Source organism: Mesoplodon mirus, assembly GCF_964341445.2.
Source record: "Mesoplodon mirus genome assembly, chromosome: 5".
Taxonomy (NCBI): domain Eukaryota; kingdom Metazoa; phylum Chordata; class Mammalia; order Artiodactyla; family Ziphiidae; genus Mesoplodon; species Mesoplodon mirus.
The window spans coordinates 35,257,717-35,283,533 of NC_138980.1; the positions used below are offsets into that span (position 1 = coordinate 35,257,717).

The 25,817-nt window shown below is 56.3% G+C and overlaps 1 protein-coding gene across 1 annotated transcript in view; it reads right to left on the bottom strand.

The window, feature by feature from the left end:
* Positions 1-8,250: 8,250 nt before the first annotated feature.
* Positions 8,251-25,817, bottom strand: part of ZFR2 (zinc finger RNA binding protein 2) — a gene marked incomplete at both ends in the record, with an annotated part of 42,000 nt that continues 24,433 nt past the window's right edge. The window contains 13 exons of the mRNA XM_082620707.1: positions 8,251-8,463; positions 9,202-9,299; positions 10,047-10,158; positions 11,592-11,687; positions 12,089-12,186; positions 13,664-13,802; positions 16,935-17,106; positions 19,987-20,177; positions 20,647-20,782; positions 20,936-21,075; positions 22,409-22,528; positions 23,326-23,486; positions 24,640-24,850. Coding sequence (XP_082476833.1) covers positions 8,251-8,463; positions 9,202-9,299; positions 10,047-10,158; positions 11,592-11,687; positions 12,089-12,186; positions 13,664-13,802; positions 16,935-17,106; positions 19,987-20,177; positions 20,647-20,782; positions 20,936-21,075; positions 22,409-22,528; positions 23,326-23,486; positions 24,640-24,850 — 1,887 coding nt within the window. The remainder of the gene's footprint in view (positions 8,464-9,201; positions 9,300-10,046; positions 10,159-11,591; positions 11,688-12,088; positions 12,187-13,663; positions 13,803-16,934; positions 17,107-19,986; positions 20,178-20,646; positions 20,783-20,935; positions 21,076-22,408; positions 22,529-23,325; positions 23,487-24,639; positions 24,851-25,817) is intronic.

Here is a 25,817-nt window from a genome sequence, read left to right on the forward strand (position 1 = left end):
AAAATGTAAAGAACCGGGCTCCCCTGGTGGCACAGTGGTTAAGAATCTGCCTGCCACTGCAGGGGACACGGGTTCGAGCCCTGTTCCAGGAAGATCCCACATGCCATGGAGCAACTAAGCCCGTGCGCCACAACTACTAAGCCTGTGCTCTAGAGCCCTCGAGCCACAACTACTGAGCCCGAGTGCCACAGCTACTGAAGCCCACGGGCCTAGAGCCCATGCTCCGCAACAAGAGAAGCCACCACAATGAGAAGTCTGCGCACCTCAACAAAGAGTAGCCCCCGCTCGCCGCAGCTACAGAGAGCCCGCGCGCAGCAACGAAGACCCAACACAGCGAAAAATAAATAAATAAATAAATAAAATTAAATTTTTTTTTTTTTTTTTTTTTTGCTGTACGCGGGCCTCTCACTGTTGTGGCCTCTCCTGTCGCAGAGCACAGGCTCCAGACGCATAGGCTCAGCGGCCATGGCTCACGGGCCCAGCCGCTCTGTGGCATGTGGGATCTTCCTGGACCGGGGCATGAACCCGTGTCCCCTGCATCGGCAGGCAGACTCTCAACTACTGCGCCACCAGGGAAGCCCTAAAAATATATTTTTTTTAATGTAAAGAACCATTTTTAGCTCACTGGATGCACAAAATCAGATGGTGTGTGCTAGATGGTGGGTAAGTGTGCTGGAGTTTGCTGACCTCTGGTCTCTCTCTGTCTTTATTTTCTTATAAGTAGGCACATTTTCTAATCTATTTGATCCTATAAGTACACTTCTCATCTATTAAATTAAATGTGTCACTATTCATGGCACATAGTAAGCTCTCAAGTGCTCTCCAAACTACGTAAAGCTCCCCAACTCAGTGATGAGCCCCTTGAAGGTATGGATGTTTTCTTCTTGTCAAAATTAATAGTAGCAATACTTGTAGAGTGTCTGGCTGTGTGCTGAAGACTGTGCGAAGCTTAAAAAAAACTGTTTTAAACAAAGCACTGTGTGTCTCACTCCCCAAGGGCTGCCACTGCTGTTTCTATTGGCTGTTTCTCTGGCATTTGCTTCCATCTTCCCAAATAATGGTTTACACATCTCTGGATTTACCAGTTGAATATTGTCCATTGATCTCCTATTCCTGAAAGTATAGATTTAGCTCTATTAGGCATATTGCTCTCCCAAAAGTTATATCACAACTTTTGTTTAAATGAATATTCAGTGCTTATGTTATTATATGAAAATATTGTTCACAGTGCAACAGTGTGCACTAAGGAACACTTTTATTTTCTAGGACTTGTTTGTTGATTTTCCTGGAGTTAGTGATTGCCTTTGTTTTTTGTGTGTCTGTGACTCTCTCTCCCCCCAAGCCCCTCAGGTGGAACTAACTTCTCCTCACAGAGGCAGTTGTTGCCCAGCTGTCCTTCTGGCTCCTCTTCTTCAGCTCCTGGGATTCCTGGGATGTAGCTCCAGTTTCTTGGGGTAAGGTCTCCTGTTTCTTGGTTTGTGCCCTTGTTTTGGGAAGGTATACTCCCTGGGCATTTCCAGAGAAAGTGTTTTCCTTCAGCTCTCCTGTGTGATTGGTGGTTTGGCTGAGGACAAGTGTTCTGAGTAGTGGATACATTACCTTGCCTTAGGTCTTCCAGCTTCCAGTCTTGGGCATTTGAACAATCTGAACTGTTCTGCTTCCTCATTTTCTGCTTGTCACTCCCTTTCTCTCTGGAAGCTTGTAGAACCTGCTTCATCTTCTTTTTATTCTCCACGTCCTGCATTTTCACAGTGTGGGTTTGGTGTGGGTCCATTTTTCACCTGTGGTGCTGTACACTCAGTGGGCTCTATCATATCTTCCATTCCTGGCAAACTTTCTTGGATGATGTCACTGGTGACTTTTCCACTTTTAATTTCTCTGGTCTCTCTCTGTGGAACTCTTCTTTGTCATATATTGGGCTTCCTGGATTGATCTAATTTTCTTGTCTACACTTTTTTCTTTTTATCTTCTCACTCTTTTTTTTTTTCTTCCAACGCTTCTGTTGCCATTTGAATTTTTATCCTCAGGTTTTTCATTTCCAAGAGCTTTTTCTGGTTCTTTGAATGTTCCTTTTCAAAAGGCAAATTTAAACTTGTTTCCTGGCTAGTGAACTTTCTATTCACTCTCTGAGTATAATATATATGCATAAGGTTTTTTTCTAGAATTGCTTTCTTCTGTTCTCATTCTCTCTTTCCTCCAAGTTACTTTTCCCCCCTCTCTTTGGGTTTTGGCCTCTTCGCTGGCTAAGATTTATGAGGGGAGGGCTACAGAGCTGACAGGAAGCCCTTCGCCATGGGAGAGGCTTCACTCTGGGGGTGATTGTGGGGGGACTGGCCACTGCTGGGGAGTCCCCGAACATCAGCAGCACCTGTAGGGCTTTTCTCACACGTGGGACATGCGTGACTTCCATTTTAATCACCGGTTTTCACTCTCACCCCTGCCCTCCATCATGCCGTGTCCCTGAGGCTAAACCTTTCTGGGCAGCAAGTGTTAAAAAAAAATGCATTTTATTACTGAGTTCTCCCCACAGCTCTACAAGTTTGCTGCTATGAGTTTCAATCCAATTTTATAAGAGGCTCAGGAGGTGAAGTGAGCACCTGACACCCCATGGCTAATATGATAAAGGGCCACAGAGTCACCCTCACTGCAGGAAGTTACAACTCTGGTTCATCTTTGGGTTCTCCCAAGAAAGTGGTGTTTGCTGATTGAAATTGTAAATTTCAACATTCTCTATGGGAGACACAGGGAGGCCCTATGAGTGATGGCCCATGGCACATAATAGGTGTTCAATCAACATGTGTTGAATGAATGAGATAATGAAAGAACAGTATAATGAGGATACAAGACGTGCCAGAATGAAACCTAACTGTTAAACGTATGTGCAGAAAAGAATTTTGGAAAATAAGAGGGCACAGTCCTGACTTGAGGACAGTGAATGAGGCTCCTTTGTCTACAGTGGGGGGGGGGGGAAGGTGTGCGGGGGAACTCGCAAACCTCTGGTGGAATGCGGTCTTCTACGTGGAAGTTTCAGATGCCTTAAAATGTTCATGCCTTTCGATCTTGGGCATCTGTGGAAGGGAGAGAATCCCAAATGTTCAGGAATGTGTTTGCAGAGGTATAATTTATAATTTGAAAACAATCTAAATGTCCAACAGTAGGGGAACAGTTAAGCAAATTAGGGTACGTTCATTTGGTGCAATGTTATGCAGCTATTAAAAATTACATCTCTTCATAGTAGCCAAAAAGTGGAAATGACCCACATGTCCATCAACTGGTGAATGGATAAAATGTGGTCCATCCACACACTGGAATATTATCCTCCATAAAAAAAGAGTGAAACACTGACATACACTGCAACGTGGATGGACCTTGAGAATATGATGCTCAGTGAGAGAAGCCAGACACAGAAGGACACACAGTGTGTGATTCCATTTGTGTGAAATATCCAGAACAGGCAAATCCACAGAGACAGAAAATGGATTCATGATTGCCGGGGGCTGCAGAGGGGGATGGGGAGTGACTGCTAATGGGGATGGGGCTTCTTTGGGGGATGACGGAATGTTCTGGAGTTAAATATTGGTGATGGTTACACAACGCTGTGAAAATACCAAAAACCGCTTAGTCATACACTTTGAAATAGAGTGGTGAATTTTATATTATGTGTATATTAGCACCATAATAATAATGAAAAAGATTTGTCTCCAAAGGTCTCCAGAAGAATTAAATTAGAAAAGTATATCTAAGCACCTCGAAAACACAGTTGAGAAATCAAAGTTGTTATAATGTCAACTGAAGAAAAGGAGGAATCAAAGTCGTATAAACAGCCCATCTGTAACCAAGAGTGTAGAAAATGAGAAAACTGGGAGGAAACACAGAGTATTAACAGTGGTTGACTTTGCTTCCCTTCTTCCATTCTTCTGAAACTTCCAAGGTTTTTGTAATTGGAAAAACCCAATGCATTAAAATTTTTTATTGTGTTAAAATAGACATAAAATTCACCATTGTAACCATTTTTAAGTGCACAGTTCAGTGGCATTAAGTACCTTCACATTCTTGGGCAACCATCCCCACCATCATCTCCAGAACTTTCCCATCTCCCCAAACTGAAACTCTGTCCCCATGAAACACTGACTCCCCCTCTGCCTCCCCCAGCCCCTGGCCCCCACCATCTACTTCCTGTCTCTGTGGATTTGACTCCTCTAGGGACCTGCTATGAGTGGAATCAGACAGTATTTGTCCTTTTGTGTCTGGTTTCTCTCACTGAGCATCATGTCCTCAAGGTTCATCTACGTTATTTGTAGCAGGTGTCAGAATCTCCTTCCTTTTTAAGGCTGAGTAATATTCCATTGTATGGATGGACCACATTTGTTTATCATCTGTTAATGGATACTTGGCTTTTGGCTTTTTCCCACATTTTGGCTGCTGTGAATCATGCTGCGGTGAACATGGGTGTGCAAGTATCTGTTTCCCAGTACACTTATTTTTCAGAACTTGGGCGGATATAAACAGGGTGACACCCCCCACACACACACCCCTTACCCTGGGCAGCCCTCTCTACCTTAAGGAGAAACATGGGTCCTCTGGCTTGTCCACTCAGCAGAGCCTTAATCCGCTTACCTGAAACATCTTCTCATTCTGGAAGCCAAACTAACGGGTGACCAGGGAGAAGATGGAGCCAACATTTCCCCAAACAAGCCTCGGACTGGCTGAGCCTTGGAGATGCTCCCTCTACCACCGAGTGTAACTTATTTGGACCAGGAGACGCAGTGCGTTTTCGAGGCTCTCTTTCTGTGTTATTGGTGGCTTTGCAGGTGGGGTTGGCAGATCTGCACTTTCATGTTTGTCTCTCCTGGACTGCCTGCCAGGTCTGGCTCCAGCCCTGCCCACACAGCCCCGCGTCATCCGTCCTACACTCACCACCGTCTCCTAGCAACCAGGCTGGCCCACCAGCATCCCAAAGCCTGAGGTCCCGCATCGCTGTCTTGGGCTGCTTGTCCCCGCTCAGCGGTCTGAATTCTCAAGTGCCTGGTCCCGCGTCTCCCCGCCAGCTGCCAGCTTGCTCTGGGGTCCTCTGCCTGGTGGGGAGAAGGCTGGAGAGGAAAGATGAGAAGCAACCGCTCTTCAGGCCTGCAGCGAGCACCATAGCCCAGGTGTCCCATCCATCTGGACCGAGTACATCCCTAACCAGCTGCCTGATTTTGTGGCTGCATTGCCTAAACTTGGTGTTCTGGAGTTGCTGGGGAAGCGGGGCAGATTTAACTCTCTGTCAACTGGATTGGTTTTACACCACCTGATGGAGAAGATCACATCCGTCTTCCCTAGGAGGCAGGGATGGGATGGTGAGCAGTGGGTCGTGAGATTTCCCGGAGCTGCTACTGCCAGGATGTGAGGAAGGCTCATGGTAGCGGGACAGGGGCTTCCCACAAAAGTGCAGCGGTGATGGTCACCCCTGAATGCCAACCCGTTCTCCCTTCCCTTCATCCTCTTGCCGCCTTAGCCAAAGGCTCTCATCCTAATCGGTACAGTAATCTCCTGGGATGACACCGAAACAAACGCTGTCTTCTTATCTGCTAGGAGGTGAATTCCTCCAACACAGATACCCATCCTTGAAGGTCAGAGCATGGTTTCAAGCATTAACATATTTACTGAACTTGGTCTGTTCTAGACCTGGGGTGCCGTGGTGGGTAAGGCAGACACACTTGCTGCCCGCAGACAGTTCACAGCATGGGAGCAAGGCAGATAACAAATGATTTTAATCAGTGGCGTGTGGCATAAAGGAAATGAATAGGGTTATGTGACAGGTTGAGGTGGTCGAGGAGGCCTCTCTGAGACCCAGAGGAGAGGAGCAGCTGGCCATACAGGCCAGGGGAAGAGCTTAACAGGCAGCGGGGAAAGCATGTGCAAAGGCCCTGGGGCAGGAAGAAGTTTGGCTGGTTCGCTGAGGACCAGCAGAGACTAGTAGGTCTGAAGTGGAGTTACTGAGGCAGAGGGTGGCAGTTCTTTGGGGGGGCTTTGTCGGGATTTGGGGTTTTATCTTGAGTGTAATCCTGAGTTTTATCCTGAGGCCCCAGCTGCTGGAGGGTTGAAGCTGCACAGTGCCAGAAGCTGTGAACAGAGAGCAACAGAAGTGGGACCAACAGGACTTCCAGATGGCTCGGCCCCGAGCACAAAGGAACCCAGAAGGACTCTTCAGTGGTGGTGGTGGTCAGCCTGGGCAGGTGGGTGAATAGCAGAGCTGTCGACAGAGATGCAGAGGGAGAGGGTGTGTGCGGGTGAAGCTCCCCTGCCTGAGGTGGAGAATGTCCCCCGTGCCCAGTCTGTGGCTGTAGCTGAGGGGCTGCTCTGCCTTCACTCGTGCTGTTGGGGTGCTGCTCCCTCAGGAAGAGCCCAGAAGCAGAGGAGAGTGGCCTGCCCTTCCGGGGAGGTCAGAGTGGTCAGGCACCAGCTGGCTGCTTCCTGTTCCCGGTAGATAATGTGTCTGGTAGAACCAGGCTAAGCTTTGTCTGCATGGGGGGCCAACACTCCCTTGGCCCAGCTCTGAGAAGGGGGTCCTGGCTATTTCCCTGCCCTGGTCTGTGCCCATGGGCATGTGCCACTTCCGCTACGGGCCACTGCAACCTCGCCCGTCTCCTCCCCTCTCTGCCCTCCAACCTGCCCTCTCCCTGTCTGGACCCCCGCCGCCCCCTGAGGTTTGCAATGAGGACTTGGGGAAACTGCGGGGTAACTCTTGGTAGGGGGCCTGCAGGCGGAGAGCCACCCCTCCCAACTCAGCTTGGCTGCCCCCTCCTCCAGGAAGCCTTCCGGGTCCCCGACCCTCCCGCTGATGGTCCCGCTGTGTATCTCCTGGACCAGGTCAGGGTGGGTTCCTTGAGTGGCTGCGGGATATGTGTGAGATGAGTGCTTCTTGGGCTGGATCCCCGGGATTGGGGGTGGGGTCTGCAGAGCCTGGCTCCTCTGCATTCTCAGGGGACCTCAGTGTGGAGATGGCCTGAGAGGCCCACACCTGGGCAGCACCAGTCCCTTGGACCTCCTCCCCATCCACACTCCCAGCCTCAGAGCCTCGGGGAGAAGTTCTGGCTGGTCAGGGCTCCTGCCTGGGGCCCTGAGAGGCTGCAGGAGCCCAGCAGGGTCACTGCACCCCGAGGAAGGACTGCGCGGTCCACACCAAGAGACAGGCATATCTCATTTATTCCCCACCCCCCAAACTTCCAGGTAGTTCTACGAAGACATTAGATGTGAAGCCACACACAGGCTGTCCCTTAAACACAGAAATGAGCTTGAAACAATCAAGTGACCAGAAAAGATCGTGTCAGCCCAAAGATGGACTTATCTCCTTCAGTGCCACAGGGCATCCAGAGAAGAGAAGTTGTCGCAAAGAGGGAAGTTTGGACGGATCGGGGCGGAGGCTGGGCAAGGGTGCCCTCATGTCCACCAGTGCCAGGAGGCACCTGATTCTGTGCCCTGCACCAGGCAGAGCCCCCAGACTCCACTTTCAAGGGGCGGGCCCTGGACCCACATTGGCTGCACCTATGCAAGGAGGACGGGAGAAAGACAAGGCAAACCCAGCCCCGAATGAGGGGTACAGAGCTGTTTCTCGTAGTGCAGAAGGCACGGAGAGGCGCGGGGTGCAGTGCCATGGGGGTCACAGATGTTCCGGGGGTCAGGGGCATGCCCAGCCTGCATCCTCACCACCCTTTGGCTCTGTGGCCCTCCCATGGCAGGCTGGGGGACAAGCCCAGCTCAGGCCCTGCAGACCTCCGGCCGCGGGGCCGTCTCCAGGCTGGGAGCTGGAGGGGGCAGAGTGTTTGGAGCAGACTGGGCTTGGGGACTGAGGACCCTGGCCTGGGCACACTCTCAGGCTTGGCCACCACCCCGGATCCTCCCGACCTGCCTTCCGGGGCCAGGCTTCCCGATGTGGGACCCCCAGTGGGCTTGCCCGTGAGATTTCAAATCCACGCACGGCTGGTGTGTCCTCACGAAGCCATTTAAAAACCCACACCCTTAGTAGGCCACAGGGTGAGTTTAAAGCTAGCAAGAAATGCCAGGGTTTAAAACTGTGCTGCACCTTCTCGCCCGGGTGAAGGCAAGCCTTGGGGCGCTGTGCCCCAACCCCCACAGCTGAAATTGCCAGATGAAGAGATTTTGCTAATGATTTAAGCACAAGTGTCTTTAAAGAAATCTATGGAACATTACTGCAAAGGAAAACAGGACTGCCCAGTGTCAGGGGTGAAGCAGCCATTCGGTGGGGCGTCAGGTCCCGTTGGGGAGGCGAGGCCGCTTACACGGGCCCCTCTCTGCCCCGCCAGCCCGCTTCCTCTGGCCAGCGCCCTCCTCGGCCTCAGCCTCGCTCGCCTCCCGTGGCCTCTTCCGGAAGCGTGCCCCAGGCCTGCTTTTGGGGGACGGCAGAGGGTCGATGCCCAGGATCTTGTGGATCTGCCGGAACGCCAACATGCGCAGGGCGTGCTGGGGGCAAACGACCCATCAGGACCCTTCTGCCTGCGGCCTGCTGGCCCGCCTCTCGTGGCCCCGTGCAGACTTGGGGGCTTGCTGGGCATCCTCAACACCCTTCTAGCAACTGCAGAGCTCACATCACCCTTGGGCGTGAAGAACTGTACTGGGAGTTGCTTGCGCCAGCTGGTGGTGAGTACTGTGCCAGGAAGCCCCTCGGAATTTCAGCTCTTTCTCTCCTCGCTACAGGGACCTTAGATCCTGCCTCTCCGGGTTCGGCTCTAATCAAGGGCAATTTGACTCTTTCCACTGAAGGCCTTTCATAAATGTCAGGCCCAGTGCGATTTCTGTACTGCTGGGAGACTTGCTTATAAGTAAAAATTTGCAAACAAAAGGGAAGCCACAGACGGGGTCTCTGCTTTGGGGCCTGAAGCTGTTTAGGCCCAGCTGGAGGCCTTGGCTGGGTGTTTGCAGACCATAGGGCAGGGTTGGGGAGGACAGTACCGGCCAAGGGGGCCCCAAGTCTGCACCTCATCACGGAAGTAGCTTTGTTTCTGGGCCAGGCTGGCCCTGCCCCCGGAAGCAGTCCTGTCACCCACAAGCCACCTGTCTCTGTAAGGGAGGGGGTGGAAAGGGGAGTCCCAGACCATTTCCTGGGATGCAGTGCAGATGCCAATGGGGGCTGGGACCTGGGCCGCCTGCAGCCAGGTCGAGCTGGCCCTAGTCGGGGAGCCCCGTGGGCTGGCCTCCTACCTGGGCACTGGCCGTGATGTCCTCCCGCTCCTGGAGGGTCATGGACCCGAGGGCGTCCACCTGGTCTCTCTCGCAGGGATCCTGGAGCCCCGGTCCATCTTTGATAGGGGAGGTGGCAGTGGTAGAGAAGGAGAGTGCACCCTTACGAAGGTGCCACTGCGGCTCTGCAGTGCTGGGGGGTCTGCACCTGGCTGCCTCGCGCCCACGGGCCACACCGGGCCTCTCCCCTGCCAGTCCTCCCTCCAGTCCCACACACGTTCAGCAGACCTCCTCACCGCCTGCATGTGTGTGTGTGCACACGTGGGCGAGCATGTAGTTACAGAAAAGGCTCACACCACGGGCCAGTGTATCATCCTCTTCTTCCACTTAAAACGCTATCGTCCCGCGTCACTGAAATGACTGGAAAACACCGTTTTGCATCTAACATGTCACGTGGGCCGCAAGCGTGCTCTCCTCCTTCTGCTACCGTGAAGGACATCGTGGTGAACATATCTGTACACAGCCCATCATGGAATTCCTGTTGTTTCCTTCAGAAATGTCCCCCGGGCTGTCCCTGGCTCCCCCGAGAGGGTGGGTGTGCCATCAGAGGAGCGTGAGAGAAGGCACGGACCCCTCCCCTCCAGCCTCCACCCCGCCTCTCCTTCCTGCTGGTCCACACCTCCGCGCGGCTCCCTTGAGTGGTGACATGTGTGTGCACGTCTGTGTCCGCTGTCCTGCCTGTGATGGACATGGTTCTCGAGTGTTCCTAAGAGGCTCCTCTGCGCTCCCCTGTCCCCCCCCCCGCCATGGCCCTTGGTCTCTGCCACGTGCTCCAGGGTCTGGGCTCCCGGCCCCCGGGGACTGACCTGTCAGGAGCATCCCCGAGGCCACGCACTCCAGGACCCGTCTCACGGCGCCCCCGGGGCTCAGGGGCCCCTTCGTGCTGCTCAGAGCCTTCTCCACCAGCAGCTCCATGGCCTGGGCCGGGTGGGGACAGAGAAGGAGACCCGGGCCTTTGAGGACGGCACGGCTGTGCGGCCTCGGCCAGGTCTCCAGGGGACCGGGGCCGTGAGGCTCCCCTCCCAGCTCTTCCCCTCACGCCCACCCACCCCTGAACTTCTACAAGGAGGGGGTCACCGGGGCCTTGCCACCCTGGTGTGGCCTTGGGCGGGTTTCTCTCAGTTCTCTAGGGAACTCTCTCGCCTAGTTTCAACATCAGCAAAATCCCATAGATGGTAACATTGCAAACCAGTGTCATGAGGGTTAAAAGAAACTCATTCTCCATGACCCGGGGTTCAGACAGCAAGGGCCATGGGGGTCACAAGGACTTGGGGACTCGCGCAGGCTTGTCCCCACCTCCAAGGAGCCACCTGCCCGGGTCCCAGGGCAGGGCCGGAGCTGTGACCATCATGGGGGTTGCATCTACACTTACAGGGAAACGGGCTCCGAGGAATGTGGGGCCCTCCCAGCGTCTGAGTGAACCCCTCTCGTCACTCAGCACGGGGCCACCCACTGTGCCATCCACCAGGGGTGGTGCCGAAAGTGGACGTCTCCCCGGTCCACGGGCAGGAAGCCGAGGTCCGGGTGGGCACCAGAGCCCTCATGAGCAAGGCCAAGGGTAGCCTGGGCTCAGGTGGGAAGGGTCCAAGAAACTGCCTTTGGGCATGGGAGCCGATGAACTGGCAGCAGAAGGCTGCACGTAAGATGCACGCGTCCCTCCAAGGTCAGGGCACTCGGCCGCCTTCCCAAGGATAATGTCCAAGGTGAAAGGCTTAAAAACCTACACATCTGCACTCGCTGGGGGATCAGTGGGTGTGTGATGGGAGAGGGACACTCAGAGACAGACCTGCTGAGGGGCGCACAGACGAGATGAGATCCTGAAAGATGGGGCAGGGGGGCCCACGGAGGGCAGGAGCTGGGGGTCTCACAACACGGCAGCTTGGGGATTTGGGGGACAGGGGGCCTTCGCATCCTCTCCCCCAAGAAGGGCTCAGGGCCTGCTGACTGGGGGTGTCAGGGCCGCAGGGGACCTCCCCTTCAGAGGAGGTGGGTCTGCACCAGGCTGCCTGCCCTCACGGGGGCCTCTGCACTGACACCTGCAGGTCTAGGCAAACACCCCACCTCTTGCTGGGGCACCCTTGTATTTGCATGCTTCCTGATTCTGCCTGCAAGGCTGTGGGTTCCAGATAATGCAGTCAAATGAGACTGTGTCTGTAGCAAGCCTCACCCTGGAGCCAAGGGACCCTGATATGCCCCTCCGCGATCCACCTCTCCTGGCGCTCGGACAGACACCAGCCCTTTGTTGGAAAGCTGAGCGCTGAACCAGGAAATGAGGCTCGGCCTCCCAGGGCTGTGGCCTGTCAGGGGTTGGGGGCTTCCTAAAGCAGGGCCAGCCCCTGGCACTGCCTTACCCAGTCCGGCAGGGCCCCCCAGGTGGGCACGCGCTGGCAGAGGTCCCGAAGGACCCTAATGACGATCACACAGGGCTGCAGGCCGCTGGCTCTCGCCTTCGGGGAAAGAAGCACATGGTTAGCGATGTGCACGGGGCCGAGGGAACAAGGGCTGATCCAGGGGCAGCGAGCCCAGCCGGGGGTCCTGTCCTGGCAGTGGAGGCAGTGAGGGACTCTGGAAGGCATGGGCTGGCCGGCCTCACAGCTGGTGACCGGAAGCAGACTCCACTCCCAAATGGCCCAGGGCTGAGCCCTAGTGCCGGCCGTCGCGGCCCCCCACCCCCAGAGTGGTGGTCACTCCTTTCAAGTTCCCGACCCAATCAGCCAGGATGCAACCTCCATCAGGTTAGCGCTGGGCTGGGCGTGGACACGTAGGCTGAGCAGCCGGCCAAGGAGCCGCCCCACCCACGTCTGTCCCTCATTTGTACTGGAAGCCCGCTCTGGGCCCGACCCCTGACCTGGAACCACTTGGCGTGGCGGAGGGCAGCCAACAATTGGAGACACTTCTCTGAGCTCAGGACATCTCCAGGGTCAGATGGAGGCGCCGCTGTTCCTTCTAGAAGAGAAGGGCACATGGGCCAGGCGCTCCTCTCCCTGCTCCCGCTGCCCGGGCCACATGGCCGGGCCCGCAGGTCCCTAGGCCTCTTTGCATTTATCCAGAAGATACATGGTTCCGCTCGCTGGTCCTTTCTCCGGGACGCTGCAAGGACCACAGACATCCTCTCCACGAAGATCCCATCCCCTCCAGGTTCTGCGCTCTCACGAGGAGAGAGCTCCACGCTTGTCACCCGGCGCTGACTCCCTTGGTTAGCAAATCACAGTTCAGATGGAAAACTATGAATGAAGCTGGATTGCCAGAAACTTCCGCATGCATAATTAAGAGGGAGACAGCGGGTCAGTTTTGAGCACACGCCATCACGGGTGACCCGGGCCCCGTGTCTGGGGGAAATTCCAGCCTGTTTTTGATTCCTTCTTCTTCTTGCTTCAGGAAAATTCTTCTCCCCTTATTCTGCGAGGTCCTGGTGTTTTAGGTCACAGGAGGGAGCAGAGGTTTCTCTTTCGCCCATAAACCCCCCAACCCCCAGGCCTGGGTCTGCTCCTCTGGGGCTGAAAGCAAGCAACAGAGGAAGCTGAAAGCTCCCCTCCCAGCAGCAACCAGCAGGGCGGGGACATCGCAGCTCTTGGGGGCCCGGGGCTCCCTCGGAGGGGTCTCCGGTTCTCTAGCCCCCTCCAGTCCACCTCTTTCCGTGGCCTTGGACCTTGAACCCTTTCCGACATTCCCAATCCCCGCCTTGGAGCAAGCCCTAGCAGGGCTTCCACCTGGAACTGAAGGGCATCACTTTTTCTTCCCACTGTATTTATTTTCAGATGACACTCTCTTTATGACAACTGGTAATGGTTTTCCACTTACGGTTCAAAGGCTCTCCTCTTTAAAAATTTAAGAGTCAAAAAGGAATTGATTCAGAGGAAAGCATCAGTGGTTCGTGGCCCACAGATCTGACAACAATCATGAAGGGGGTCCAAGAAAGACTGGAGTTTGGGAAACAGTCTCCAGGGCTGTTCCAGGAGGTTTCACGGCTGGATGAGACTCGGGTGCATCCCCATCGGCTTGGCCTGCACCCTCCCTGTTGGTTGCCCTCTGGCCTCACCCCGCACCCCCTTCCACTGGCTCAGGCAATGGGCATCTGTCTCAGGTCCCCGGGCCCCTGCCTTGCTGGGGGATGGGGCACAGCTGGTCTCCTCTGGGCGGGGAGCAGGTCCCCGCACAGCCAGGAGGGATGGGAGGAAGTGATCCCGGCACACATGCCCCACAGCTGGGTACTGAGCCACTTGACACTCCGCCCCAGCTCTCTCCCTCCCTTCCTCTGCAGCCCCAAGGCCCAGCTCTTATCTCACCAGGGCATCCGGGCTAAGGGAAGTGCCGGAAACTGGCCGTGGCAACCCCCCCACCTTCCGCCCAGAGCAGAGGCGGACGCTGCCCTAGGCCACCGGGTGTGTGGAGAGGAGGGCTGGACGGAAGGGCCCTGACGCACCTCGGTCTGCAGAGGGGTCCTCCCGCATCAGGGGCGAGGTGATGGACACAGTGACCTGTATCCTGGGCTCCTCGCAGGAGGAGATGATGATGTCGGTTTCAGGGTCGGAGGAGACCTCATACTTGTCCTCTGTCACCATCTACGAGGTGCAAATACAACACAACGCCTCATTACTCCACCTGAGAGGCAGGACGCGGTTGGGTACCAGGCCCCATGCCGGGTGTTCTGGAACCTCCTAGGGACAGAGACACAGCCCCAGCCTCCAGAAGTGCACACGTAGAAATGCATATAGACAGCAGACCTAGCATCAAGGTGCCTTCATATGTAAAAACACCCAAAGCTCAATAACAACAAGATCAGTAACCCAACAGCAAAACCGGCAAGTGGGGACTTCCCTGGTGGTCCAGTGGTAAAGAATCTGCCTTCCAGGGCAGGGGACTCGCGTTCAATCTCTGGTTGGGGAGCTAAGATCTCACATGCCGCGTGCCAGAACTACTGAGCTTGCGCCCCTCAACTGGAAAGCCCATGTGCCCTGGAGCCTGCCTGCCACAACTAGTGAAGAGAAAACCCACATGCCACAACTAGAGAGAAGCCCACGTGCCGCAACAAAGATCCCGTGCCTCAGTGAAGATCCCGTGTGCCGCAACTAAGACCCGACGCAGCCACAAAAAAATAAACAATACAAATAAATAAAGAAATAAATAATAAATTAAAAAAAAAAACTGGCAAGTGATAGATAGTTTGCAGAAAGAGAAACCAAAATGACCCTTTCTACATAATGACAAAAAAAGACTCCCATGGCAAGGGAGAATCACATTAAAACTAGAATGGGGTGCCATCGTCAGCTGTAGGAAGGACAAAACTCAGAGTCCGAGGAGGCGCTGGGCTGGCAAATCCATGCGTCTCTAAACTGCTGGTGGAGGCTGACCTGGCCACACTCAGCAGAAGCCTCCAGGCTCACGCCTTGGACCCCGCGACTCTGCCCCAGGACGCGCTCCCACGTGTGTCGAGCAGCGTGTGTACAAGGTTCTTCATCTGCTTCAGCCTCACTGGTAACACAGAACACTGGGCACAACCTAAATGTCCAACTACATGGAAGGACCCAGCTAGTTATGGACAAGTGGCAACAGGATACTCTTCGGCCACAAAAAAGAATGAAGCTCCCTAAGAAAGAATATGGAATGTGACCCAAGAGATGCTATTCTGTGAAAAATGCAAAATCCTTCAGTTGGTCCAGCAGGCTACTGTTTGGGTAATGAGGGCAGAACGATGGTTTCTCAGGACACTGGACAGGGGCGGCCTCCAGGCAAGACCTGAGGCCCCTCGGCTCCGGTACCCACCCCACGGCTGCCCAGGGTTCAGCCCTGCCCCAGCACACACATCTTTAGGACCCAGCCTGTGCCGGCTGCATCACTGGGGGATACCCTGAGGGTCAGCCCCCCTGCAAGCAGAGCCGCCAGACAAGCCCCGCCCTCTCAGCGGATCTCTCTCCCCTCCATTTGCACCCTCTCCGGCTTGTCACTCTCAGGGGCTCAGGAAGAAGGGACCCCTTGTGCACAATCATCAGAACTCCGACTGCCATCCCCGATTACCAGCCTCCCGGGGAGACTGCACAACGAAGGTGGGTTTGGTGCAGTGAACTGGTGCCTGCATAGAAAAGCTTTACTGTGTCCCTCATCTTGCTCTGGGGTCCCCCGAGACACTCGGCCAGGTAACGGCTAGGAGGGTCTGTCTACACAGCTGGGAGTGGGGGTCACTGCCAGCTCTCCTGTGGCCTTAGCCATCTTCCCCATGGCCTCATCCATCTTCATGGGGCTTAGGGCTTTGTCTTAGCCCCTGGGCTGCAAGGTTCCAGAGAACAGGGCTTGCACCTGAGCCATCTTTGCAACCCCAACGGTATTGAGCAGAAAACTGTCACGTCATGGGTGTTCAGGAAACGAGTGATTAAATTGGTGAAGTCGGAGCATGTCACTCCCCTGCTTAAAACCCTCCAGTCTCCCCATTTCCCTGAGGAGGCAATCTTACCTCCCCACATGGCCTTCAGGCCCAGCTTGATCTAGGCCCTTGTCCATTTGGGCACGCATCTCCCTGGGCCTCCTGCCTCTTCGCCTCTGCAGGTGCAGGTCCTTCTATGTGGAATACTGCCCACCCCCCCATCTTTCAAGGCCTCTCCTCATCTCTCAGCTCTCACCTCACCTGTTCCATCTCTGTCAGGACACACACCTCCCACGGTCCTGTCTGAAGTGGCCCCCACTCTCCCCAGGTGCTCGCTACTTGACATCAGGTTTTAATTTCTCTACAGAAGATAAACTGGAAGTTAGCTTGCTCTGTGTTTGTTTATTGCGTCTCCTGACCAGACTGGGAGCCCCAGAGGCGAGCCTGGGTCTGCCCGGCCCCCAGTGCTTGCTACACGAGTCGGAGGAACGATGCTGAATTCTCTCGGAAAGGGCAGCAGACACATCAGGAAGAAGAAACCGCCCTGGGAACTGAGTATTTTAATGGAAGATGATCAATTTAAATCATGACGTGATTTCACTCTTCTCCCAGTTACCATCTTGCTTGAGAAAAGCTCTATGACAGGGACTTCCCTGGTGGCGCAGTGGTTAAGAATCTGCCTGCCAGTGCAGGGGACACGGGTTCAAGCCCTGATCCGGGAAGATCCCACATGCCGCGGAGCATCTAAGCCCGTGCGCCACAACTACTGAGCCTGCGCTCTAGAGCCCATGTGCCACAACTACTGAGCCCGTGTGCCACAACTACTGAAGCCCATGTGCCTAGAGCCCGTGCTCCGCAACAAGAGAAGCCACCGCAACGAGAAGCCCGCGCACCACAACAAAGAGTAGCCCCCGCTCGCCGCAACTAGAGAAAGCCCGCGCGCAGCAACGAAGACCCAACTTGGCCAAAAATAAATAAATAGATTTATAAAAAAAAAAAAAAAAAGGCTCTATGACAACAACAGGAACTGCTCCGGAGGAGAAAGTCCAGCCTACCCCCAGCCTTGCGCCTCTCTAGTCTCATGAGCCTGAGTTTGTCCTGTGGATTTCATCCCATTTGTGCTCCCAGCCCTGCTGGCTGGGCTCTGCTGTGGATGTGACGGAAGTAACCATCCTCAGTGGCTGGACGTTTAGACTGTTTCCAAGCTCTACCCTCAACCCCCTTTGTAAAGGAACCCTCAAGTTCCACCACTCTCTCCTTGCGCCTGTTTCTAAAAACAAACCGGTTTGTGTCCAAGCCGCGTAGAAGCCACGCGATGCGCGGCCGGGCGCCTCACCGGGAGCTGGAGGGGCAGCTGCTCCGTGACTCTGCGCAGCAGCGCGCGGCTGGGCTTCTGGGAGCAGAGCAGGATCAGCTGCACGGCCCTGTCTCCCCGCAGGAGGAGGCCCTTCGCCAGCAGGCCGACCCGCATCACGCCTTTCAGGATCCGAGCAGAGGGGCCTGGGTGGCTGCCGAGACAAACCCGCAAACGCGTGGGCAGAGGGTGGGGAGGAAGGATCCCCGCTCCTGCACACGGGGCCGCTTCCTCATCTGTAAAATGGGAGCACGGCCCTCCCCAGGGGCACCTGATCAAAGAGCCACGAGGAGACAGATCTGGGAGAAGCGCTTGGAACTGCCGCTAGGAAGTTGTGTTGCTCAGCAGGGCTGGCGGCCGTCACTGTTTCCTAATAAACTGCATTCTGGAAGAGGCCACCCGCGGCCACCCCCAGCGGCGCCCTGGTCCTCAGCCAGCAGGGTCCCCTCGTCGGTCCTTTCGGCTTCGTGCTGCTGAGCCGCCTCTGTGGCCGCTTCGCCCCCACCTGGACTCCCCCGAGGCCGCCGGCCAGGCACTCCCTGCCTCCCCCCGAGTCGTGTCCCCACCTGCACTGCACCGGCCTGGTCACTTTCTGCAGGTGACTCCCACCACCGTGTCCACCCGGCAGCCACCCTCCTAGTGCTGCCCCTCTGCAGGCTAGGGACACCTGAGCTTCCTCCCGGGGCCCGAGGCCCCCAGCCTGACCCCTGGGCCACCTCGCCACCGCCCTCTCCTTCCACTCCCTCCCCCACAAGGCTCATCCCACCCGGACCGCTGCCTGGGGTGCCCTCACATGGCGGCCCTCCCCACGGCTGTCACAACACAAATGTCCACCCCTTGGCTCTCAAAGCTGCCACCTGATCCTGCCACTCCCTGGTCCCCACTTTGTTGCTTTCTTTGTGACACTTCTCAGGATACGAGATAACCTAATTCTGTAATGCATTTGTGTATTTCTCTGTGGTCTGTCTTGGGACCGCAAGTGCTGGAGCCTGGGATGGTCCGAGGGGACCTGGCCGCACCTGGGATGTCTATGGGACCAGGACCAGATCCTTCAGGGGAAGACAAGGCAGAGAGGCAGGGAACCTGCAGATAAAGACACTGACAGGTTGTCAATCAATATGGACCCTGATTCAACACCAACTGCAAAACAAAAAAAACCCCTAAACAAAAAACTGGAAATTTCAGCACTGACTGGATATTTGATGGGGTTGAAGAATTATTGTTCATTTTTTTCAAGTATGATAATGGTGTTCTGGTTTTGTTAAATGAAAAAGAGTCTTGTTTAGAGACACCTACTCCACCCTCAGGCTGATGCCTGATATCGTGTCTGATAGGGTTTCCTTTAACCGCAGTGGGTCTGTCGAGGAGGGGGGTGGGTAGAGAGCAAGTGAGTCATCCCTGGTTTAGGGATGGTCACTTGGGCCTTGTCACCTTTTCTGTGTGTTAGAGAATTTCCATAATAAAATAGAAAAAACAAAACAAACACTAACACACTCTTTGCAATAGTTAAGTAAATAATGGAACATCCATGACTTCTCCTGCAGTCCAGTGGTTAAGACTTTGCACTTCCACTGCAGGGGGCGCCGGTTCAATCTCTGGTCAGGGAACTAAGATCCCACATGCCCAGGGCTACGGAGCCCACGCACCACAACTAGAGAGTCCTCGCGCCGCAACTAATGGACCTGCACACCACGACTACAGAGAAGCCCACGCACGGCAACAAAGAGCCCACACGCCGCAACCAAAGATCCCGTGTGCTGCAACCAAGACCCCGCATGCCACAACTAAGACCCAACGCAGCCATAAGTAAAAATAAATAAATAAATAAAATATTTTCAAACAACAACAAAAACCCAAAACACGAGTACGGGGAGAAAACGGGAGCAAAACTGCAAAGCACTAAGTGAGGGGCCTTTTCCTTCAGAAGACATCAGGGTGGAGGTTAAGGGAGGGTCCCCCTTTCTGCCCGAGGGGCCGCGCCTGCTTCCCCTTCCAGGCGGTGAGGAAGGCCCACTGTCCCGGGAGGCAGCTGCGTTCACGCTGAGGGGCGAGTGCATTTCATTATGACACCTGGTGACCCACGAGTGGCTCTCATGTTCTTGTCGGGGAGCAAACACTGTGGCAGGAAGAAGCTACTGATTGGAATCAGCCAGACACAAAAGGACAGATGCTGCATGATTCCACTGGCGTGAAACGTCCAGAACAGGCCAAGCCGTGGAGACAGGGAATGGAAAGGTGGGTGCCAGGGGCGGGGGCAGCGAGTGGCCTGGGGAATTTCACGGGACAGATTTCTGTTTTGGATCATGAAAAAGTTCTGGAAATGGACAGCAGTGATGGTTGTACAACCTTGTGAATGTACTTAGTGCTGCCGTACTGTACACGTAAAAATGGTCACAATGGCAAATTTCATGTTATGAGTATTTTACCACCAAAAAGAACCCCAAAAAACCTTAAAAAAGTAAATGATGGCGTTCCCTGGCGGTCCAGTGGTTAGGACTCCACGCTCTCACTACTTAGGGCCCGGGTTCAATCCCTGGTCGGGGAACTAAGATCCCACAAGCTGTGTGGTGCGGCCAGAAAAGAAAAGTAAATGGAAAAGAAGCCACCCAGAGAGAAGGGACTTGGAAAAGCTAACTCCCTCTCAGATTCTTTAAACTGTGTAATGATTCACGACAAGGCATCGGGACTTTCCATCTTGCGACACTCCCGGCAGCTGGAAAGATGATTCATGCGGCACCTCCTGCTCCAGGACAATCACACTTATGTCCGCATTATGGGTGAGGAAACAGAGGGGCTAATCCCCTGTGAACTATATTTCTACACGCGCCTTTGACAGGAAAAGTAACTTCTGGTGTTAGAACAATGGCTCTCGCCAGTTGGGACTACAACTCTCCGTGAGCCTCGGGGCTCCGGCTCTGAGCCTCTCTTGGGGAGTTTTCTGGAAAGCCCTGGGCGTCCAAGGGCTCGAAGCCACCTGGCAGTGGAACCGCCTCTGTCACCCCAGGCCCCCGGACAGGAGGGCGATGCCCATTACCTGCACTCCCCGCCCTCTGGCTCTGGGCGCGTGGAATCCTCCTCAGCCATTGTGTCAGACACGAGCTTGAGGGCGCGCTCCGAGTGGGAGATGGCCTTCTGGACAGCCAGGAGCTCCTCCTCTGTGGGGTAGATGGCGGCGTGCTTGCACATGACGTGCCGGTCGTCGCTGGACTCTGGCCGCCTCATGGGCTTCGGGGAAAGGCACACGTGTCACGTCACGGGTGGGCTGAGAGGACCCGGTAGCCCGGGGGACGCGGGGGGCCCGGAGTCAGGCTGGCTTTGACAGGCAGTCGGTGGCCGGAGAGCCAGGCAGAGGAATGACAGGGTCCACAGGGGAGGTGGACCAGTGAGGACCCCAGGGCCCCGATGGCTGTGGGGAGCTTGGGCCGACTGGGGGTCCAGTGGGTTCCCTGGGCAACATTGTCTAATTTCCGAGCCAGAGGCCCCAAGGCAGCTGGTGACCCCCTCCATCAGCAGGGTGCAATCCACAGTTCCCATCCGACCCGGCCCGGGCCCTCGGATGGACAGACACCCAAAGCCTCCCGAGGGATGTGACCACTGGGGCCTCAGGAAGCTTTAAGGGATCGCTGTGGCTGGAGGTGAGGCCCTCAGCCCCCAGCCCGAGGCATTCGGACATCAAGATGAGACCACCACCCACCAGAGGCTTGGCTGCGGACAGCCCCGGCCTGCTCCTGAGGGGAGGTGCGTGCTGGTCGGGCGGTGAGCGTCCCGAGCGCGCCTCCTGCGCCTGTGGCTCCTCTTCCAGCCGCCTCTTGCACAAGCCGTAGCGCCTGCTGGGATGGCAGGGACAAGGAGCCGTGAGCGGCGGCGGGACCCCAGGCCGGTCACGCGGGAGAGCGTGGGGAGCCCCAGAAGCGGCTCCGCGTGCCGCCTGGTCCAGCCCGGGCTGAGCGCGGCTGGCGGGGGAGGGCCCGGAGGCCCCGCACCTCATCTCGTCATGCTGGCGCCGCAGCTCCCCCAGACGCTGCTTGCTCAGCTGCCGCTGCTTCCTCAGCCTCTCCTCCAGCAGCTTCCGAACTCTCGTGCTGGGCTTGTCCGCAAGCGGAAGATCGGGGTTCACTTTTTTCTGGGAAGATCGGGGACCTTCGTTCAGATGAGAATGTTGGTGGTGCCACCTCCTGCCAGGTTTATTTTTTATTTTTTTTATTGTTTGGCCACGCCCCACGGCATGCGGGATCTTAGTTCCCCAACCAGGGATCGAACCCGCGCCCCCTGCAGTGGAAGTGCCGAGTCTCACCCGCTGGACCGCCAGGGAAGTCCCTCCTGCCAGGTTTAGACAACAGTGAGTTTCAATCCCCAAAGAGTCAACACTCCTTGTCCCCAAAGGCCATGGCAGGAAAGGCAACCACAGCGGGGGACAAAACTACGACCGACTTGCAGAGCGGCAGACGTGACGTCCACCACTGTGCAAGCCAACCGTCTGGGCATCTGACAAAGGAGCCCGAGGGAGAGGGCGCCGCAACACGGAGGAGCACCCGCGGTCAGTGGTCACGCGTGTTGACGGACGACTGAACGGAAATGCTTGTCCCGAGCAGAGTAACCCAGGGAAACTCCATTTGTATGGGATCCAGCTCTATATATTGTAAATAGCACTGCCAATTCGCTCACTGGGCTTTGTCCTTAGTACTTAATATCATCACTCAAAGAGTGTAGTGTTGTCTAAGGATTGGTTACTGGTGGAAACAACACAAGTGTGCTTCAGTGGGTGAAACACACACAACGTGTCCCTCCACACACGGGAGCATCTCTCAGCCAGGAAAAAGGGAGAAGCCCTGACACTCGCTACAACGTGGGTGGACCCTGAGAACGCGATGCTCAGTGAGAGAAGCCAGATGCAGAAGGACACGCAGTGTGTGATTCCATTGATGGGAAACGTCCAGAACAGGCAAGTCCACAGAGACGGAGAGTGGGTTCCTGGTTGTCAGGGGCTGGGGTAGGGGTAGGGGGTGGCTGCCAATGGGAACGGGGCTCCTGACGGACTGTTCTGGAACTAGATGGAGCTGCTGGTTGCACACTCTGTGAATGTAGTAAAAGCCACTTTACATGGGCGAGCTGCGTGGTGTGTGAATATCTCAACAAGGCTGCTGAAAAGAGAGGAAATATCCAGAAGCCATTGTTTGTCACGAGGAGAGTCACAGTGTGTGCTGTGCACAAGTGTACATGGGACCCGATAGTCAAGTGTGTCTAAACACACGTGTGCATGTGTGCCCCGGCAAACCTGTGACAAGGAGGCCTCGTGAAAGCAGCCGAGGGTCCCTCTGGCTGAGCCCAGGGTGCTGAAGGGCCCAGGGGCTCCGACTCATGGGGGCAAAAGGTGTGTTTTGAGACGTGAGCCAAGATGTCAAGAGCACAGGCGCTCACCCCCAGCCAGGCCCACCAGACGCCCCCTGCAGGCACACCTTATACTGCAGCCGGTGCCGCCGCCCCCTCACGTGCATGTCCCGGGCATTGGGGTCATTGAAGCTGCACTCGCACAGCTTGCAGTGGAACCGGATCACTCTGCCCTCCTCGTTGCACACCTGAGACACAAGGCACGGCTGAGCGCTGCCCACGGCCCCCAAACGCCGGGTCTGGGCTCCAGCAGGGCACCTCCTTCCCCCAGGGCCGTCCAGGCTGGGTGCTGGTTTCCTGTCTGCCCAGCGGTTTACGCTTTCAGAGGAGTGGCTCTTCACCAGCGCGCCCTCCCAGGCCCGGGTCCCCTCTGCCATCACCGTCCCGTCCTCCCTTCCCCTGTCCCCCCATCCCAGGGCTGCCACCAGACTGGCAGGAAGCCTGCCTGGTGTGGCTATTTTGCAGGGGACAAAACAGAAGGTGCTGAGTTGGGTGAACAAAAGCATGAACACGAGCACGGAAGAAATGCCCACATGCACGGCCCGGGAGGCACCCGGGAGGCTGGGACTGTGGGCTCGTGGGGAGGGGCTCAGAACCTGAGCTCCACAAAGCCCTGGGCGTGCAGGTGGTGGTGTGGGGTACACACTGGTTCCTGTGCCCAAGGATCACGTGCCTGTGGGTTTCCAGGACACAGATTCCTCCTGCCACCTTCCTTGCCGCAGGAAGAGGGGCTGCCCGGTGGCAGGAAACGCCTCTGCCTGTCTCGGGCCTTCCTTCTAAGATCTGAAGCCCAGCACCCGGGCCTTCCAGTGAGATCCAAGGGATGCTGGCTCACTTGCTGGCGGAGGTCTTCCCGGGGCGGGTGTGCAAGTCTCAGGGGAGAACTGGGACGAGGCCTCGAGGCCTGGCCCCGCAAGGTCCTTCTCCACAGGAGCCCAGGGCGGAGCAGGGTGAGCTGATGGCCGGCCAGATGCCCAGCACTTACCTCCTCCACGTAGCCTGGGCCCACCGGCTGTGCGTCACAGCACGTTCCAGATGCTTCCGCAGAGCCTCCTTGGGCGGGCGGTTCTCCGGGCCGCTCTGATCTGGGGTGTGCTGGTTTCCCCTGGGGGGGTCTGCTGTCTGCCGCCGGCAGCGCAGAAGGCCCTGGAAGGAAGAACCGCGTGACTTATAATCTGCTCCAGCCAGCAACCAGGGTCGGCTTCTGGTCTGCCAGCATGAAGGGTACAACTCGATGCCACCGGGTCTCCCGCTGCCCCCCTCCCCCTTCCGTGACGTCAGCCAGTGGGATCCACAGTCCCGCGAGACCCCTTCCCACCAGCCTGGGTCACAACTGGGAGAGAGAGGCCCTCACGGCATTTGGTGCCAAGGTGGACGGGTCCACAGGGAGGCCCAGGTCGTAGGCCCCTCTCTGAGGACAACCGCCACTGCTGCACAAAGTCTGCAGCCCTTAGTTAACCAACAGTGGAACATCAAGCCGACCAGGGTTTACTGAGCCTCAGAAGGGAGACATTTCTTTGTCACCAAAACCGCTTTATATTTTGATCTTCAACATCACGTGATGGTTCAAATCTCGGGCCTGCTGAGGCTCAAAATAAAATAGACCCTGCCTCCCACACAAAGCGTGGTGGTGGAGAGCAGAGACTGGGTTGGAATCCCACCTCCACCGCTCACCGGGTGGTCCAGAGCCAAGTGCTTTTCCTCACCTCCCCTTGGTTCTTCCATCTGTAAAGTGGGACTAATGACAAACCTAGAGCCGTGGAGGGTGAATCAGGCACGTGGAGTGAGTTCCTGACATGTAAGCCTATTTACCCTTGAAATGCATGTCCCTCGGCAGCCGTGACTGCCCAGGGGTCATAGCAGGTGAGGGTGACACACGCTCGAGGGAAGGCAGGGTTGGAGATGGGGCTGCGAGGAACCTGCCTGGATTTCCCGGGGCCCACCTCACTTATCAGAGTGCCCGGTGTGAAGCGGGCTGCTTTCAGCACGTGGAAGGTGGCAGCCCAGGGGATTCTCCAGGCCTAGGGCCGGCTTCCCGAGTGTGGCCAGCACGCAGCTCAGTCCCAAGCTCCACGGGAAGAAATGGAAGCTGCACTGGTTCTGCCCACGCTTCCCCAGGGTGGGCCAAAGGCGGCAGAAGGCACCCCGCCGGCGGGGATCTGGGAGAGAATCACCCCCTTCACAGGTCCTCCCTCCCCAGAAGTGATGGCCGCACGCACGCCGTTGACCGGACCATCCCGTCTCTGAGGCGCGAGCTTGTGGAGGCAGGGCAGGGGCTGTGAAGCACAGAAACACGTACCCACGTGCGAGGCCTTCGAGGCGGCCAGTCTCCTGGCTGGCGCTGGCCTGCTTGGGGCACACATGCTGGGGCTGGCAGGGGCCGTGGGGGGGCTCTCTGCGGTGAGGGGAGTGGAGGCCGGCTGGCTGGTGCTAGTGGCCTGGGCCGAATTCGCTGGCGCCAGGTCCATGCTGGGAATGGGCTTCCCCAATTTGGTGTGCAGCTTGAAGACCTGGAACAGACCCAGCCCCCTGTCAGGGCTGCTCAGGCCTGGCCAACTTTCCTCAGGGGTAGGAAGAGCACCTCACCGGGCATGGGGGAGCTGGCAGACTGTGGAAGTGAGGGCAGTGGTCCATCCCGTCCCCGGGGACCCTGCCCCTTCCCCTGCTCCCACTTAAATGCCTTGGGAAGGGCCTTCCTGAGCTGTCTCCTGCTTCTAGGCCCCCACTACTCCTGCATATGGGGGACCTATAATACTTTGACACCCCTGCTGGCTTACACAGACGCCCTTCCTCCAAACTCCACCACCTGTGCTGAGAAGCACGGCTGTTTTCTGCATGCCAAGCACCAGCCCAGTGCCAGCCCCAGGTAGAGACACAGTGTGTGTAGACCGCCTGCTAAGATGTACACATGTACATGTCCACGACACAGATCCATGTTCGGTATACGTGGGTGTACACGTCCATAGACACACCTCCACATTCTGCAGGAACTCATATACACATCCAGGGACACAGATCCACCTAGGATACAGTCACCCACCCTGTCCTTGGCATGCCCCCCCCCAACAAAGGCACTTACTTGCAAAAGTTCCCGTTGGAAAGGACTGTTCCACCACCCCCAGAGTCTGCACTGACAACCGTCTCAGACACCTTCTCTGGCTCTAAGTCTCTGACACTCATGGCTCAAACCTGCCCCCCACCCCGGAGCTGGCTGCAGGGCCTCCTGACCCCAGAACGAGTCCCAGCCTGCGAGCTGTGGCACCCGCAGCCCACCCCGCCTGGGCCCAGCTCTCCCGCCTGCACCCCTGCTACCACCAGGCCGGCTCATCCCCTTTTCCACACCTCACTGTTCCTTCCTTGGTGGGTTTTGTGGGTTCACGCAGGCATTTGAGAGCCTGTCCCAGCTGGGCTGGGGAACGAGGCCCTTGATGAGCAGGGGGAGAAGACAGATCCTCAGGCAGGCGCTCGGGGTGGCCC